Genomic DNA, 18,456 nt, shown 5'->3' on the forward strand with positions numbered 1-18,456 from the left:
TCGGGTAGGTCCGATTTCGAGCTCCCACCACTAGAATGGAAGCCTTCTGATGTGTCGAGCGATAAGTTCTTCGCTTCGGGGCCGCTTAGTTTCCGTATTGCTGCAACTGCACTTGGTTGGTGGCAAAGTCGCACTATTCTGCACAGATATACTCTTTACACATTCAACATTTAATGCCACTAAAGGGACAATACAATCTTAAAAAAATATCTATAAATAGAAAACAAATCGATCTGTTTCTGTTGATGGTTTATTCACTACATACACTGCTAACATAACTTTATATGTATATATATTTATAATTCCATATGTATAGATTGATATGTTTTACTCAACTACGATAACAATGGCCCTAATGATTTCCTTTCGTATGCTTTTTGTTCGTTTACACAGTAGCTTAACCAGAAAACGATCTGTGCTAGAAGAGGGATTCGAGTAAAGTAAATGAGGGAGAGTAAAGAAACTCGCTAGAGTCTGGATATTGCGGGCAAAGGTTTCTGCGCTGCATACGTACCTATCAAACTAGCACTACATGTATTATTGCATACCGTTCTATAGCCTAAGTGTAATGGTTCGTATTATTTCTGTCACAGTACGTAATGGTGATCGTGATGGGATTTTTCGCTTTCGAGTTTGACAGAGTTAGAAGAAGAAAAAAACCAGGAAGTTATATTACAATAATAACGAGAAAGAGTGTGTTAAGGGAGAAAGAAACATAGTCAACCAAATACAGTGAATGACAAAATGGCATTAAATTGATCACAATTCACAAAACAATAACTCCCCAAAGCGAGCTGCTTAAGCAACCAAATGTTGCAATAACGCAAAAAGAAACGGTACGCGTAACAAATTTAACAAAAACATATCCAAACAATCTCTCTCTCTCTCGTTTATCTCTTTCTCACACACAAATTCACTAAGGAGTCAACAGTTCTTTAAGCGTTTTAAGTTAAAAGAAAGATGATTTTTACGTCTGTAAAACCCGTCGCTACCAACCTCCCATCACGACATATGCGTCGCTTCATACACCATCATACCTATTTTTTCTAATGCACCAATTGATTCACGTTTAACCGGGAATGGTAGAGGGAGTTAGGAAACATAAAGCAAAATGCGAACAACTAAACCGGACAAAGGGATTGGAATGTTCCGATGGGGATTATTTTACCACCCATCCAATGGAAGCGATCGGCGCGCGGACGCTGCGATTTGAAGCGTTTTTAGCGTTAGTGGTTGTAACGGATTAAAAGTAAATATAAATTAAACTATCTGTTTGTAGGTGTAGAATAAATCTGTTATTTCTTTCTGCTCTTCCCTACTGCTAACATGTACTCGTTGCACTGCGTAGAACGGTTTGATAATGGAATATAACAGTTTTACGATCACTTTTTAACGCTTAACGGGGGAGATTCGGTTCTGGGAGATGATCGTTAATGGAATCTCTTCAATCACAACGGAAAACAGAAAACAGTACAGTACAGAAGGAATAGATAATGTGTATGTATGTTTCTGTGTAGGACCTTACATAAAGGAGTACCGTACAATTACTATAACAAATTACAATTCACTTTCCTCTTTGCTTGGCTTCGCGTTTGCAGAACAAAATGTTACATGCTTCTGCTTTACAAGAAAACAAAAATTAAACAAAAAAGAAAAACCACGCAACGCGTCTCATTGGACACTTTCTGGATCGGCCTGGAGCTCGGGACGATCAGCGTACTAGACGTGTAGACGGTCGAATTTTGGGGCTGCGTTGCTTCACGAACGTACCGCAGCGTTAGCAGCGATCAGCTGGCCAGGGTGTGCAGGACTTTACTTCTTTAGCGGATCGAACGTATCCAGCACATCGTCGGAGCTAAAGAAACCGTTCTTGGTCGTCTGTTGGTGGATGAGATAGGAAAGCAGAAAGATCATGTTAGTTGGCTTGTAGTTGTACGCTTTTTTTTGGTTAAATTATATTGCTAACGAAACACGCACACACGACATGTTTGATCGGAACATAAAACACTCGAGAAGACGGATGAACAGTGGACGTGGACAGTAGGACAACACTGTGACGATGAACAGCGATCGAGACAACACAGCACAACAGGACAAACAATGATCATAAACAAAACTTTTGTGTTAGACAGATTGGTATTAAAAGGAGCCAACAGAAGCCAACTGATGTGAACAACTTCAACCCAACATGGACATTATCATTACTACAACAATCTTTGTTAGACAGCCAAAACGACAACGAATGCTACGACACAGACGACGATGGATAACAGTGTTAAGACATCCAACACGATGCGCAGCAATCACCGCTTGTTACCTTCATCTCGGGCTGCAGCAGCGCGGGCCCACCGGCCCGACGCAACCGAGCGCCACCACTGTTAGCATCAACGACGCTACCGCCACCGATGGATTTGAGCGACCCGAGCGATGGTTTGTGGAGCGAACGGTCCTGCAGCAACGAGGACTGGCGCTTCACGTTGCGACTGTTGGCGCTTAAATCTCTCTTGAACTCGTTAAAAGCCGATAAAGCAAAATCTTCAAACAGTGCCTCGGAAGCGCCGGCCAGCTCGTGCGCCTGACCGGATGTGCATGCGATGACGGATGAATTGGGGTTAGTAGTACCGGTGCTGTCGGATGCAAGGGCCGCCGGGGCCGTCTTGTTAGCACTGTGCGTCACCTCGCACTCATCCGCCGCATCGAACGAGGCGGAGTGTGTGACCGTACCGGTGTTAGTGGTTAACCGTTCCTTGTCGCCCGTCGCGTTCTTGAACACGTCGTACGCGGCGGCCTTGTGCTGCACGGCCGCCAGCGGATTGCTGCGAATGGCCGCAGCGAAGGGATTCAATTTTGAGGCCAAATTAGCAGCGGTAGTTCCTGTGCTGCTGGTGGTGGTCGTGGTGGTGGTGCTTCCTTGCAATGCGCTTGCACCATTGCACCCATCACCGTAGGCAAGGATCGAATCGAGATGGTAGGAATTTTTGCTCAAAACGTTCACCTCTTGCGAGAACGGACCGAAGCCTGATTGGGTGCTGGCCGAGCTGTTGGCAAAGGAGGAACTGTCTTCCAATGCTGCTGTCTGGGAGTCCTGTCCGGGGAGTTAGTAAAGGAGCGTTAGCGAGTAGTTACGCTGGAATAGGGGGGAGAATTTTTGTACGTGTTCCTGTCGCAATGCAACTCGGCGGTACGTTCTGTAGCTTTTCCCTAAAAAAAATGAAGATATTCGGTGCGAACACTTACATCATTGCCCTGCGGATTGAATGGGGCCGATCCGAACAAGTCCTGATATGCGCTCGTACCGTTGGTGGTTCCATTGGTCTGTGGTACCGTTCGCCGTGGTGCCGACTTTGCCGGTGGAGGAGCCACTAGAAGTAGAATACGATAATGTAAAAGTGAAACTAAGGTTCCACCATTTTCAAGCTCAGTGGCGGGTTTAACGGTAGGCGGACTGGGCGGCCGTCAGGAGCCCCTTAGATGGTTAGCACATAGTTGGAAGATTAGTTCCGCGAGGGACCCCGTGGGCAATAGATGATGGGGCCCTGTGATCGAGAAACCCTTAGAACCCCACCATCCATGTAAGGAGGTCTCGACTCTTCGTACCGCTTAGGGCCTACAACACTCTAAACCCACCACTGCTCAAGCTGTGCTCACACTTACACATTGGAGGAGGGCTGTTCGGAGCACCGAAACCATTGGTGACGGCACCGTTGCCGTTGGTGAAACCATTGTTGTGCCCATTGTTGGTGACGCTGCCAAAGAGCTGCTGGCCAAGGGTGGCACTGGTTGGCTTTGGCGGCTCGAAACCGAACAGATCGTTGCTGATCTTGTTGCCACCGCCCGTAGAGATGCTGGTGTCGGTGTCGGGCGCCCGAGGATCAAAGTCACTGTCCGAGTCGGAGTTGAGCAGCAATCCCTCCAGCTTGGTGCCGACCGATGGCTTGAACGCTTCCAGCGTGTTGTTGATCTGGAGGAGAATTAACAAGGTTGTGGTTATGATTGTAGTTACTGATGATCTTCATGCGATCGTCGCCTTACCTGATTCTGAATACCGTTTCTCGGAGGTACGATCGGTGCAAAGTGTTTTGGTGACGTTTCGATCAACAGCTGATCATCATTGTTGGGTAGCGAGACATCAATTCCTAAAAAACAGCAATTAACATTAAATTCTGCAACTCTGACTCGTGGAACTTCTAATCGTACCCAAGTCTGGCGTCTTGGTACCATTCACATTGTGGTTGTTGCTGTTGATGTTGTTATTATTGCTGGTGTAGTTATTATGGCCATCGACACCATTCTCTAGCGCCGGCACATCGCAAATATCCCGAATGCCCATCTTCAGCAGCAGCTTGTCCAGGTCCGATTTTGAGACCAGCTCGGACAGATCGCGCAGCCGTTGTCGGTAGGCGGCGATCGTGTGTTCCAGCTGCTTCTTCTGGGCCAGCAGTTTGACCGACTCGAGCGATTTGCCACTGTCGCTAACGTAGCGCCTGGGAATTTAGAAAGGCATTGAGTTAGTAAAAGGAGAATGTGTTTCATTGCAAGAATTTGTAGGCAACTCACCTGTAGGCAAGATCGAATGCCTGCCCGATCGTCAGCGTAATGTCCGACGCTAGCTTGTTGGAGATGAACACGAAACACTCGTGCCGATCCTCGGTACCGTTGCTGGTGGTCGAGTTGTTGGAGCTGTTCGTATCATCGCCGGAAGAGGCGATAGAGGACGTCGGCGTTGCACCCGTGCCCGTTTTAGCGATGAAGCTGAAGAACTTCTTCACGCCCTTCTCGTCCGCACAGTAGGATATTTTGTGCAGCGGAAACTGGTGCATAATGGTCAGCGACCGCGGTTCCTGCAGGAATGATCATGAAGCGGGCAGTGCAGCAGTTTAGTTTACCAGCAGTTTAGTCTAAGGTGGTGCGGTTTGCCGTCAAGATTTCATTCACTCCACTACCACCTACCTGTATTGCTACGCCGTCCACACTGATGGTGATTTCGACCTTTTTTGTCTTTACATTGCCACCGCCCTCGGCTTTCTTCATCTGCTGTGTGAACTGCAGCCTCCGGATGGCTTCCTTGACGACCTCGATGCCCTTCGGCTGCTCCACGGGAGTACTGCCGAGGTACTGCAAACCGAACACAGAAACAGTCAGTTGGAGGATAGTTGCAGCTTGGTGCAGCCACATAAAGGCGTTCCACTTACTTTGACTAGATAGGCGACGTGCCCGTTGACGAGCACGTCTGGCGCGTGCAACCAGTTGCGGCCATTTTTTGTGTTCTTGGCATCGTTTCCATTTTGGTTGGAGTTGGAGTTCTGCTTGTTCCAGAACATCAGCGTAGAAGCCATGGTGGATTGGGGGCAGGGGGCAGGGGCACCGTTTGCGCGTTCGTTGCGGGTGTTGTTTCCTCCGGAGTGGAACCGACAGGCCGTGGACCTTCCCTGCTGCGCACTAGAAGCTAATACCCCAGAACAAGCCCGTTCACTGTCCGTCGCGACACTGATCTCTGCAATGAGGCACAAGCGTAAAGGGAAGTTAAACGGGACTGTGACTGCTGGTTCTGTTGTTGTTGTTGTTGTTCCGTAATTAGCTACAGCATGATAAGCAATAACCACACAATGACGACACTTATGTATGCAAGATTGCGTGCGTATATCGGGACTTCGGGGAGGAAAGAACGCAGTACGCGTCGAGTGCTGCAACAAAGTGCCCTTAGCTTGGATCGTCATCCCCGCCACTGTGTTCTGCTGGCTCTTCCAGCACAGCGCAGCGGTGGCTGTGACTTCGTTTCCTATTGCGATAAAAAAAAACCACACTATCGCAACTGGAAGCGCCAGTCGTCGCGACCGACTTGGGCGTTCAACGGCAATCGAACAGGACTCAAATTACAACCCATTACTTCGTAAACAACCGGGCCGCAGTAGCAGCAACACGATGCTGGTGCGTCATAGTGTTTTTAGTCTTCTCTAGTCCCTCTAAACCCCCCCCCCTCTCCACTTGAGGCACCAACGATCGAAACTGATCGATCGTATTACCGCTCTGCCGGATGTCATCAATTGTTGAGGGTTCTGGTTTTTGTTCTCAAGGCTTTTTGTGTTGCCTTTTGCTTGTGCGGTGTTTCACCATTCTGATCGCGGCCTGAAACGATAAGTTTTACATCCTCCCCGATGCGCGCATGTTAATGAGGCGTTCGTCCGGGGAGTTCGGGAAATCCACGTACCAGTAGTGGAGCTGTTTCTTGTCGTTACTGTTGTGATAAGACACGTTGCCTGCTGATGCAGGCGCTAGAATTGCTTAGATGCGTAAGAAAAAAATGTGGCAATTGGAAGCGGCTAAGACCACGGAAATAAAGAGTTGATAATTTTTAGTGATCTTCGCACACAAGGAATCATAATTGATTGAAAATTATAAAGATTTTACTCAGAGTAAAATTGTAGATTAACATAGGCAAGCTACTGAACCATTAAATGATCAAAACAAAGTCCGCCAAGACCGCACGCTGCGTCAAGATCAATCGTTGATCATCTCGGATCGTGCCGTGCACTGATCAAATGTACTGTGTATCTCCACGTTTTACAATGTACACAACTTTCAGCTGTCATTTCAACAACGAACCATTCTACCTTTTAGTAAAACGCTCTATCACACTTTACGATGCAGCTCATTCCTTTGCTCAATAACTTCCTTTATGAGCACAGTGCCCTCGCGGTTACAAGTGGTGGAGGGAAGGCTTTTGTGTTTTTGTCTGCTTGTCTTGTCACTGTCTGTGGTGCAGAGCACGCGCGTCATCAATACTACGCACGTCTCCAGCAAAGTGTGCGATAAAAAAAACAGTTACTTTTGAAAGGTAAAGATCTTCACCCTTGGGTAATAACGGCTAGAAAGGGTGACAACAGAAACAGAGCAGGGTGTGCCTTGGTGGTAAGATTTTCCGCAGGTTATGTTATGTTTGATGCATGTGTTACTAAACAAATCTCTCCTTGTTCAATTTATCAGCAAGTAGGTTTTTATGGATCGCAAAAAGCCAGACAAAAATCGCAACTTGATTTGCATTATATGCTATTATTTATTATTTTTATTACATGAAAATGATTAAATTGTTTTCAAAACAAAGAGTTATTACCACCATAAAATAATAATGCAACAATCATCAACGAATAAAAATCCATTTTGCCATACACCCAAAGAAATGCGTCCAATCGTCAGCGTTACTTCAACCCGCGGCGAATGGTCACGGTCATCAAATTAACTGTGGCCGAACGAAGACGAATGCCGCACGATGTTGCAACAGCCCGCGAGTGCATTTGGCAATCGGAGCTGACTAACGAAACTCGAGCACTATATAGCGGTTACCTCAATTCCGGTGCATTTTCCACCCACCCAGGCACTCGTTTGGCATTGGATTTCACCTCTCGTTCAGAGATGGCCGAAAAGACCGTACCAAAACAGGGGGGGGGAGGAGGAAGAGTGGAATGCAGGTTATGACAGCAGTTTGTGGGCAAACCGTACACTGCTACCGTTTCGGCTCAAGGTTACCGTGGGGGGACCGAAACACCGATTGCAGTAATTATAAACCTCAAAATCAAACTCGGATAATAATGGTGTGGAGGAAATATTTCGTTTCGATTCCGAGCCCAGCATCGTGGTTCAATTGTGTGGCGTCAAAGCAACACCTACAACGGATCTTGCAATATAAGATCATTCCACAAAAACACGATTTTCTGACCAAACTTCGTTTCGATGCTCTTTCAAGCTGTCCGGCGTGTGTGACTGTAACACTAATTTGCTAATTTGGTAGCCGAATTCAAGAGCACAGAAGTAGTGGCACATTGGCATAGTGTTGGGATCAATAAACCATTGGGTTTTAATTGGTTTGGAGGTGTTACAAGTAGTAGTGATCGCATTGTTTGATCATATATAGCTAACATATGAATGGAAATGACTAAAAGGTTAAAAATTTGACATCTTTCTGTGAAAATTTGCAAATGTCTGATAATATGACAATAAAATTGATCAAAAAGAGGCTAATAAGATCATCTTTAGGATCATATCCTTTACTGTGCTACCAGACAAAGGATCGCAACCACTTCTTCAAGTCTCTATAAAGAAACTCATAACACTAACATCCACCAAAAAAGTCTTTGCCTCGGAGACGATTTATTAGAAAGTGTTTCGTTTCGTAATCCCGGATGCGTTCCCGGAGGCGGCCATTCACGATCCTCGATCGCCCGTTGTCAAATTGTCAAAATCAGGTACCAGGCGTATGCAAATCGTTGTACCAAATATTATGGCGAACACGAAACAAAAAAAAAGGGTGGTATCGATCGAAAGCAACGGCAATGACGCGTTGTGCCTAACATTTTGGCCGGCAAAGCAATTAATAATGTGCCACACGGGCGCATGCCTCCACACACAACCTGGTGGAGAAAAGCTAACTTTGTATGGCGCAGAAGCATCATCATCAACCCGACCCGAGCACGTACACAGCGGGAGCAGTTGCGTGAAACTGTCAAAGTGCGAAGGAACTGTGCGCGGACGGCCTTTCGCTAGGTTCCGGTGGCTGAATAATGCCGTGTGTGTGTGAGTTCAATTTTCCAACAATCTTCACATTTATCCATTCGCTCCAATTGATTAAGCACGTACAAGGCATGTGGTAGGAGGCGGGGCAGAGACACTGGGTCACATCTCTTGGGGCCGATTATTGTCGTTTAGTAAGCAGCACTGGTTACTTGGCAGTCAACCAACGCGGGCGCACCAACGCCGACCCCAAAAATGGACGACACCGTTGTGCGCCGTTTGTGGTCGTTTCGTGTTGTTTGCCAGAATTGGAGTGCACTTATGGAGAGTGCCATTATCGGGTTAGGTTTCTATTTATACAACCGCACGCGCAACAGCCCCGGGGAGAGAGACCAGGGGACAGGGTAAGGGCGATGGATATTTCCGACCTAATGCAAGATCGTTAGGATATATGAGTGTCCTAAACGACAACGCTCTACTCGGTGTACCGCTTGTTGCTTAATGATGATGTTTTGCTCCGTCCAGTTCCACCACGGACAGCTGAAGGATGTACTACTTATCTGGCGTGAGGGTGAGTGGTGGTAATGGTGCAAACAAAGCAAAATAAGCCAAGTCAACGCGTGACCACAGCCAAGTGTGTGTCTGTCAGAGACCTGATTTTGTTTGTGGTCATAAAAATTATGCTCGATGATTGAAATGATCAGGTTCACTTCACAGCAGGCGGACCTTTGGCCTGCGTTGGTCGCGCTGTTCGCTGATGCCATGGTGATGATGCGCTCCTCGCACACTGCTGGCGGGTGTGTGGTGTGGTATAATCGCGTTAAACCATTTGAACTGATTTGAACATTTGATGCTCTCTCCTCCTCGTCGGCGTTGAAGATGGAGCGAAGAAGAAGGTTGATTTGTTGATTGAGTTCTCAGTATCACAGTCTGGGCGCGGTGCCGACCCGGAGAAGAATGAAAGGTTGATAAGACGTGAATTGACCGAGAATCACTTCGTTGGAAATGGTGAAGATAGAGAAAGAGAGAGAGAGGAGAACAAAGAAGCAAAAAGAGTGCATCTTCGCTGCATGCCAATTAGATAGAATGCAATGAATCTGTTTTCGGTAGAACTGACATGAGTCTGCAACGGTTGGTGTGGTTCATATCAACAGCAGCTAACTGCTTGTAGTCGGTGTATGAATTATTTGCAGCAGTGAAATTTCAGCAAAAAGGAACAATACGACCTAAGTTCACCGGCCATCAAGATGAGTCGGTGTAGAAATAATGAAATAATCAGCACATAGAACAAAGTGTAATTGCACACCCGACTGCCAGATGCAATCGACGTTCGTGGTACACGATGTGCTACTCAATGCGGCATCATCCACAACCGAGCGAAGGTCAACTGCAAGCACCGTAATTAAATGTAGTCCTTCTTAAGTCAGAACGATTTTCTTAAGTGATTATCGCTTACCCTGTCCAATTTGGTGCTTCACTCGTTTATTTTTTGCACTTGCAAGATGCAAGCCAAGGACACGTTGAACATTGCTTGCAGCATCATCAGCGCTTGAGCCGCGAGTAATTGTTTCAACCAGAAGCTTCAAGGTTATAGAACGGTTCAGATTTATGAAGAATGTAATAATACATGAACATTTTGTATTGTTTTGTGTTTATCTCAAAGAATTCCTCTTATGATATTCTCTCTATCCAAGATAACGCCCTCTGCCGGAATATTAAAGTATTAGGGCATGACAGTAGCTAGACATGATCACATTAGTTTGGCACATCTAGTAGCCTACGTCCAAGCTTTAATGATATCCGTTTCCAACTTCCAAACCAACGGTTGTTTGTGAATGAATGTTATTGAATCGACTGTGCGTCCCAAACCCAAAAAACCGGATTTCATTCGCCATCCATTTGGCAGCGTATACTAAGACGCTGCGAAAAAAAGCACACACACACACACACACCCCATTCCACCTAGCCGAAGACACCGAAGAGCGCGTCAAACCCACCAAAGACTGTCGATTGACCCCCGCGCGCGCAAGGAAAACCGGAAATTTCATAATTCGCTCCAATCACGCGGACTGCTCCCCACCAAACCCCAACAACACTGGGGTGGACACTGGCAGGCGCTTCTGGTAAGCACACGGAACAACCGCGAAGGCACACAACCGACAACCGTACAACGCTTCCTTCCGCTCCCACATACGGGCCACCCTTGTTTGGAGCCCTTTGCACACTCTGCACGCTCGACTACTACTGGCAGTGTGTTCCACCACACTCGGTGGTGGTGTTTGTATCTGTGGAACGCGTGCTGCAGGGCAAACCGCAACGACTCGACTTTAGGGTTCCTCATCACTTTCTCCTTTGGCGGGGTGCGTTTGTTTGGCTCGTCTTTGCTATTGCCTTCCACGGCGAGGGCCCTGCAAGCGCACCAACGACCCACGGCACAAACAGACGGTGGCGGCGCACGGTATGATTACACGCCGCAATAACCTACCACATGCGCCACAGCTTAATGCTCCCTCGGCTAGCAACATTCACACAGTGGGTGTTTTAGTCGGACGGAACATGAATGCATAGGTTGTGGTTGCTTATATCGCTGGCCGATGCCATCGGGAGGGCGCTTTGCCTCGCGTTTCCCTTTCGATGGCACACAACAACACAACATTTCATCTGGAGATGGTGATTAGACAGAGGGAAAGAGGGTTTAAGCCACCCAAGAGCCCAGGAAAGGACAATAGTTTATCATTTGTTTGATGTAGTATAAGTAATAATTTCAATTGAAACAATCGCTATATCTGTCGATCAATTGCCGAGTAAAATAATAGCAAAAGGAAGCAAACAACGCTAACACTCCTCAGAGTTTGCAGCAGCAAACTCCGAAGCATCCATAACCTTCTCTCTAGCGTGATCCCGCGAATGTCGATGCCCTGATCTATCAGGGGGGGGCAGCCATTTGGACCGGTTGCGGTTCCAACAGCGGAGGGAAAAACTTGTCCAGAAAATAACGCCCATCCACCGCGCGTTTGACTGACGTGAGAGTGATAAGCTGTGCTACTGCGCCTGAAACTGCTACGCGATGCAGACCGACTGTGGCTTCCTGCTTTGCTTTGGCGCGCGCAAACGGTGGTAGATGCCACTCCACCTTTCGAACGGCGCTCCATCATCAGCCACCAGGAGAGTGAGGGTGATGCGATGTCTTGCTGCATGCTTGGCATGCAAGACCCATGATAGCAGTCCAATAGTGGTGCATTGGGATGGGGTAGTAATAATCACATTAGCAGTAAGGGTAGCACACGGCCGTGTTTTGCTGGGACGAATAAACTAGTTCTCCCGCAACGCCACCAGGGCCGCATGCAATGCAAGATCGGCTGTGGCATGGTTTTTTACTTCCTGCTTCCCTGTAGGGTAACATGCCAGGGTGCCATTTCGAGACCGCTGTGCTGTAATGCCCAGGCCCAAACAGTTGGAACTGGAGTGATTTAATAGATAGAAAAATGTAGAAGATGTTTTTCATTACATCTACCCATGGTGATGTGTCACAAAGATCACTCTTCTCTAATGCTCTCCCCTCCATCATGGACGACGATGAGTTAGTGGAAAAGTAACTGCAAATAGGAAGCAATCGTGACATCATCCCGCTGTGCCAAATTCACCTTGGTTTCTGCTCAGATCGCACAGCGCCGATTAGCTGCGGCTGAAGATGATCGGCAGCAAGAAGCAAGCCATTGACATTGTTCCGGTACAGTGAAGTCGATCTAAGCTACAAAAGGGTTGAAACCTAAATTGACATCTTCACAGTGTAACCGGGTCAGAAGGAGGCGGTTTTTGGAGTAGCAAAACGAATCCGAGAAAGTAGCTGAGTAGAAGGAAAAGCAGATGACAGCAATCCCAAATGAAACGTGATCGTGACCTGCAGATAATCTTTCGAACCACCGCGAAGGAAGCGCGTTGACTTGGTGGAATAGATCGTTAGTTGCAGCTCTTATTTTGATAGTTGGTTGGGAACTAGGCAAACATTTTTGAAGTTCGAATAAAGAAGATAAAATAAACCACCATTCATGCATTTGAATTTGCTTTACAAAATTACAAATAATCAGCAAGTTTGTACAAACGTGATGCACCACACCGCTTCAATACAATCAGCAAACCGGCACAAAAACACCACACAATAAAATGATGCCCTTGAATGTACGTGACAGTGCGAGAATCGAACGGTTCGATAATCGTTCGTGTGATTTATTGTAAATTCATCACCGATCGTTGCATGCGGTGGAATTGATTTTTAATTAACTGTAAAGGTCGCAACGGGTTTCTCTGTGTAACAAAAAACAAACAAACGATTGTTTGCTCCCGTCAGAACGATCACAATGGCAACAGTGAGCTTGGAGCTGCAACTTTAGCGGGGGGAAGGGGCTTGCCAATACACATGTAGCACGAATAATAAACATAAAATCTGGGGGTTGTTACTGGGGGCAGTTTACATAGAGATACGCTTAAGTTTAAGGGGAAATCGTACGAAAAAGGTGGTTTATTTGGATAAGCACAGGGCAACATTATTTGTTTGCAACAGGCTATTTAGTGTTTTATTATGTGATTTGAATGAGCCTCACTTTGCTTGCTGTGGTTACAATATTAATTGTATTAAACTTGTTTTTAGAGGGGTTTAAATAGGTAATGGAAGTTATTAAAAGGAAATAAACTAACCACCCTCCCATAAGATCCTGCTCATTCGAAAGAAAACCCTAAGCATTTAAAAGATCGTGCACAATCGATCCCGCGTTTTAAACCCGTAGCGTAGCACCGAAACAAATCAACTACACTGTACCTAAACCTTCATTTTCCCCTTTACCGGAAGACCCACTAGTGTACGTTGATCACGTACCAACGGATCGTCGTTTTGTGGCAGTGTCTGTTGGGCAGTTTTATCTTCAGCATGCACAGGTGTACAAACAAAACCCCCCCCTTAGCTGCACTGTTGCATAATTGGCAACAAGAAAAAACAGAAGCAGAGCAGCGCAGTGTTTAGAAATTGGCCAGAAAACAAAGACCTAATTAGAGCGTTGTTGTTTCGCCTCTCGCGCATGTTCACGGGCCTGTATGCAATGGAGGGCCCTCCTCTGCAATGATGCATCATTTCTTGGTTCGATCGGTGGGTGAACAAAAAAAATCCGATTGAATAAACTAAAACCGATGTGAAATGAATAATGAATGATGCATCTTACCACCGTTTCCCAAGACAGAGAGAGAGAGAGAGAGAGAGACTGTCCAAATCGTATTCGTAACGGTGCCAAAACACGTCCATCAAACCAACCGTGTCCAGTCACTACCGATGGTTGATTAAAGCAGATGTGCATCAAGCGATAAAGGGGGAGATACACTATTGGACTGCACTTTGGCAGTGGTGAATGGTGCTTGATTGCAGCGAGATGGTGCAATGCACAATGAGAACGTTTTGCTCGCAAAAGCCCGGAATGCGACTAATCCGTCTGGATCTCGCTCGATAAAATGTAATTGCTGATGATTTCATTCAGAAAACAACAAAGAAGGCGAAGCGAGGAGGCGATGGAAATTGTGCAAGGTAGGCGAAATGCACGCAAGATGTAAGTAAAATGCAACGGGAATGGCAATGCCGTTAGCGAGTCAATTTAATGCATTCGAGCTTTCATTGTGAGTTTAATGAAGTGATTATTGTTGCTTAAAAAAACAATTTAAATAGTTTTATTTTATTTCATAGCTTGACATACCGTAAATGCTTTATCCTTACTTGAAAAGATTTTATTGTAATTTAAGAAGCTTTTCCATCTTACCTAAAAAAAAGAAGAAAAAAAGCAAATTAAAATACTGAATCTAAAATAAATAAAAATGTTTAAATTCCAAACTATAAGATAATTAGTTTGCGTTCGCGTTACGCTCATGAAGTTTTCCGCTAAGGCTAGCTACGAGCTGCGGGCCAAACGAGCTGCGACACCGAGGGCCCCAAAAACCTTCGACTTCGAGCCGCCTCTTCAAGGTGTTCATCCTCATTACGTAGTAATGATGGCGTTTTAGTTTGGGCTTTTCTAGACCACCGACCTCGTACCGTGTTTGGAACCCAAAACCGGGCCAGCAACGCGTTTGCTTGCCTCCTCTTTCCCCCACGGGTAAGAGACAATGCCATCGGTACGCGTCGATCGGTGACACGGTGGCCATTTTCAAGGTGTTTCTTTTGATTATCAAAATTTAATCAATGTAGCATTATTTCTGCATCCTCCATAAATACATAAAGTGTGTCTCAAAAACACGGGCCAAAGCTACGCTTTAGCAGCGCTGCATTGCGACACGTCCGATAGGAAACCCGAAGCATACATTAGCATGCAACTGGTGACACATTTGTTTTAGCTACAGCTTTACGGTGGAATTTCACATCATGTTCGTGCTGTTTGTTGTGGTGTTAGGTGTCTATCACGTCACAATGTGCTTGCGCCTCAAAAGCTAGCCTTACTGCGCCTTAGGGCCCGGACGGATAAAAACCTTTCGCACGAAGCATCCCGCCCGCACTGCTCCTCTCAGTCAGACACTCTTCTATGTTGCCCGTTTTAAGGTCACGCTAAGCCCGCACACAAAACCCTTATCTTGTTGGCGTCAAAGACGTTTGTCTACCAGCCCATCGACACTGTCACAAATAGCAGAGGGTATATGGGTGGCTTATCCTTGCATCTGTGTAGCAGGAGAGTAGTCAAATTAAGCAAAAGATAAAGCGCGCAACCCGAAGACATCGCACGTAAACCATCCCTCAACTGCGGCCTGTGTATCTAAGGGTCTAACCCTAGTAGACGGACGAATCAGGCACGAAACCTCGTTTTGCTTCCACCCTCTGAAACCTTCACACCTGCTGCAAGGGGTCGTCATCACCTGCAAAGTTTGTTGCACCCAAGCACCACAGTGTGGGTGGATGGAGAAAATGAGAAAAAGATCCACAAATGTACACGCAGCACACCGCAAAAAAAAAGAAGCTTTTGCTAATTGGCTGCTATTGACTTGTTTCCTTCACAGAACGCCGTAGCAACGACACTGCACAATTCACTCTTTAACACATTCTCACATACGGTCACATATGTGCAAGCGCCTACTGAGTGGACTAATTGGACGGTAATGTTGGTATGGAAATTGGGTTGGCCTATTGTTAGACAGTTTCCACACGGTCACACAGCCACCCATTACCACCTACTAATAAAGAGGTGGGTGGGTGGGTGGTTGGTTGGTTGGCTAGCTGGCGTCCATACTCCCAAGACTGTGGCGGTTAGTTTATTACCCGCCGATTACTTCATTCTCGTGTGGATGTTTTGGCAAAAAAGGGCAGGTAATGGGCATCCGGGCACATCATACCCGGGGGGTGATCATTACTATTATTATTTCACACCGTTGCTGCCATTCTCCATAGATCACCGGGAGGGGGTGGAATGGGGGAGCAGCGGGGAGGTCAATAGTGGGTCATTGGCCCCCGTGTGCGATGGTGTGAAAATGCATTCTATTATCATGTATGCGAAAATGGCAAAATGTGGAGCTTTGAATGATCGGGGATGGTGGTGCAAAAAGGGTTCGCATCTCGTGTGTGTGTGTGCTTTTTTGAGTTTATTTTGTGCAAAGAATGCATCACTGGTAGGGCACAGTGTTGGGTGTCAATTGGTTTGAGTCTGTGCGTGGCGTGGTAATTTGCAAGCGGTGATGGAGTGTTTTGTTGTACAGAATTAAATAGTAAATTGAGTTTTAAAAAGAATTTTCTATTGTCAGAAAAAAAGGATTATTAATCGTATTAAAATGAGTTTTTGCACCAACAAAAATTAAGTATCGTTCATATGCATTACAATCGACTATAGGGTGACGCACAAATCCCAAATCCCAATCAATTCATAAATAATGTTACAATTTACATACAACTTACCAACAGCTACACAACTAAGCGTACGGCAGCGCAACAAATTGCACTTCGACAAGAGCAAGATTGCAGCAAAAAAGAGCGGAAATATAAACAACAAAACAAACAAACACAAATGCCGCCTGCAGCACCGAAACCAAAACACCATTGCACTGCACTGTGTCGAAGCGACAGAAATGGCGGCCCAAACAGCCAGCACTGAGAGGCAGTTTCGTAATCCTGCATGCATCATCATCAACATCGAGCCACAGCGATTGGCATGATGGCTGCTGCTATTGTTTGCCAATAAACAAATAACAAATTCGAAACTGACCCGCCGACTTCCGCCGGGGCCCTAGGTACCATAAATTCCCTATTTCGTTATCGCGGAAATCAATCTTGGTTGCTCTCGGGCTCGCTATCTCTCTCTCTCTCTCTCTCTCTCTCTCTCTTTCTCGACATACGATCGGACTCGATGTGTCGTCAGGTGCACGCGCCTGCATATGCTTCAAACGGATCGGAACGATCAAAACGGCCGAGGCAAGATTACGACGGATGATGCAAATATTTACATTCCATCCCTCCCTCGGACAGAATGGGAACGAGGAAGGACGTATTTATTTTTTTATCATGGGGCTTCCTCCGTTCCTTTCAGCCAGCCGCCACTCAGCCGAAAGGACAAACGAAGGGCAATATTTTGCTCGGAGTATGTTTCTCTCTCGTTTTTCCCTCTACATATCCATTCGCACGCTGGCAAGTGAGGGTGGATGATGAAGGATTTAGAAGTTTTAATAGAGAGAGAGATAAAAAAACCTGTTCTACAACAATCGCTAGCTAAGACGGGATTCTTCTTTCCTGCTGTAATCCATCGTTAGACCGCACGAGCGGGGTTTTACCGTCCCAGACCCAGTGCTAGAGCTTTTTTTTAGAGCTTGCTAGAGTGCCACCGTTGCGACGCAGTTTCGTAAAGGGATAAGGCGAGGTGGGCTTACCACTTCCTTGCTTCGAATGTGCGAAGACGGTGGAGCTTTTGACCTTGGCTAGCGTCCTAAAATATTGTCTGCTGGTGATGAATACAGTGCGTCATATGGTCATAAAAGTATGTTGCGTTCGTGAGTATGGTAAAGTGATTGTTTAGTTATACAAAATGTAAAAACAGTAAAAAGAATAGAAAAAAAGTAAACACAAATAAAAATACACAAAAGAAGCGTATAAAATAAAGGCAAATAGTTAAACTAAAACAGAAAAAGTTAAAAACAAAGGCAACCAATTACAGAAACAACAGTATCATTAACTAAAAGAAACAAGAAAATATATTATATAAATAACAAAGCAAACAAAAGTTAGCTAAAATCTATGTAAACATGTAAAATAAAATGCTAACGAAGGAACTCAAGTAATAAAACAAAACAATAATAAAAACTTTAAAATGTTCAACAAAGCAAAATCCGCGTCGCCATCATCAAAAAAGACGCCAACGGTTCAGCTGTTTGCACGACAAGACGCAACCACCGTACAACACACACACACACACACACAGTCCCTGACAGCAAACATCAACGAAAACAAACAGCTAGATTAAAGTTAGAGACTCTCATAAAAATAAACGGCCTCACTCCTCTGCCTCACAGGAGCCGCACAGGAAGGCAAATGCTACGTGTTTCTGTGTGCGTGTGTGCGTTGGAACCGGTTTCAGTTTTTATTTTGGACCTTACCCAACCGCAACCGGGAGGGCTGGAGAGGTTTGTTGCGTATGTTTGATGCCCTCCGCTCTCCAAACGGTGTATGGAAATATGCTGGAAGCGGCGTTTCGGGCACGCATTTTCAAACTCACAACGTGACGCAGTTTGCCGCTTGCCGGGCCAGGTCAGCCCAGGTCCGGTCAGGTGAGTGCACTGCCGTGCCGTACTACACTACCGATGTGGATTCGTTGCTTTGAGGGACAAATTTGGCACTCGAGTGGTTTGAACGGCGATATCACATCATCGCATCACCACCGTATAAGGCACACGGTGTCTGTTTGCATTTCATGGTGATCATTCCATGGTATGACCCTCGGCTGATCT

The 18,456-nt window shown here is 46.0% G+C and overlaps 1 protein-coding gene across 3 annotated transcripts in view; it reads right to left on the reverse strand.

The window, feature by feature from the left end:
- Positions 1 to 232: 232 nt before the first annotated feature.
- Positions 233 to 18,456, reverse strand: part of LOC121592113 (PTB domain-containing adapter protein ced-6) — a 28,850-nt gene continuing 10,626 nt past the window's right edge. Inside the window, exons 1-10 of one of the 3 annotated variants that reach the window (XM_041913407.1) lie at positions 14,241 to 14,285; positions 5,193 to 5,494; positions 4,951 to 5,115; positions 4,558 to 4,841; positions 4,198 to 4,484; positions 4,033 to 4,136; positions 3,655 to 3,961; positions 3,238 to 3,362; positions 2,725 to 3,085; positions 233 to 1,878 (exon numbers count right to left, since the gene is read on the reverse strand). In XM_041913407.1, the coding sequence (XP_041769341.1) occupies positions 1,856 to 1,878; positions 2,725 to 3,085; positions 3,238 to 3,362; positions 3,655 to 3,961; positions 4,033 to 4,136; positions 4,198 to 4,484; positions 4,558 to 4,841; positions 4,951 to 5,115; positions 5,193 to 5,336 (1,800 nt within the window). In that variant the 5' untranslated portion in view covers positions 5,337 to 5,494; positions 14,241 to 14,285 and the 3' untranslated portion in view covers positions 233 to 1,855. Of the gene's footprint in view, positions 1,879 to 2,724; positions 3,086 to 3,237; positions 3,363 to 3,654; positions 3,962 to 4,032; positions 4,137 to 4,197; positions 4,485 to 4,557; positions 4,842 to 4,950; positions 5,116 to 5,192; positions 5,495 to 14,240; positions 14,286 to 18,456 lie in introns of those variants that run through there. The other 2 variants (XM_041913406.1, XM_041913408.1) reach the window with 2 other exon arrangements.

The sequence above is a fragment of the Anopheles merus genome, chromosome 2L, assembly GCF_017562075.2.
Source record: "Anopheles merus strain MAF chromosome 2L, AmerM5.1, whole genome shotgun sequence".
Taxonomy (NCBI): Eukaryota; Metazoa; Arthropoda; class Insecta; order Diptera; family Culicidae; genus Anopheles; species Anopheles merus.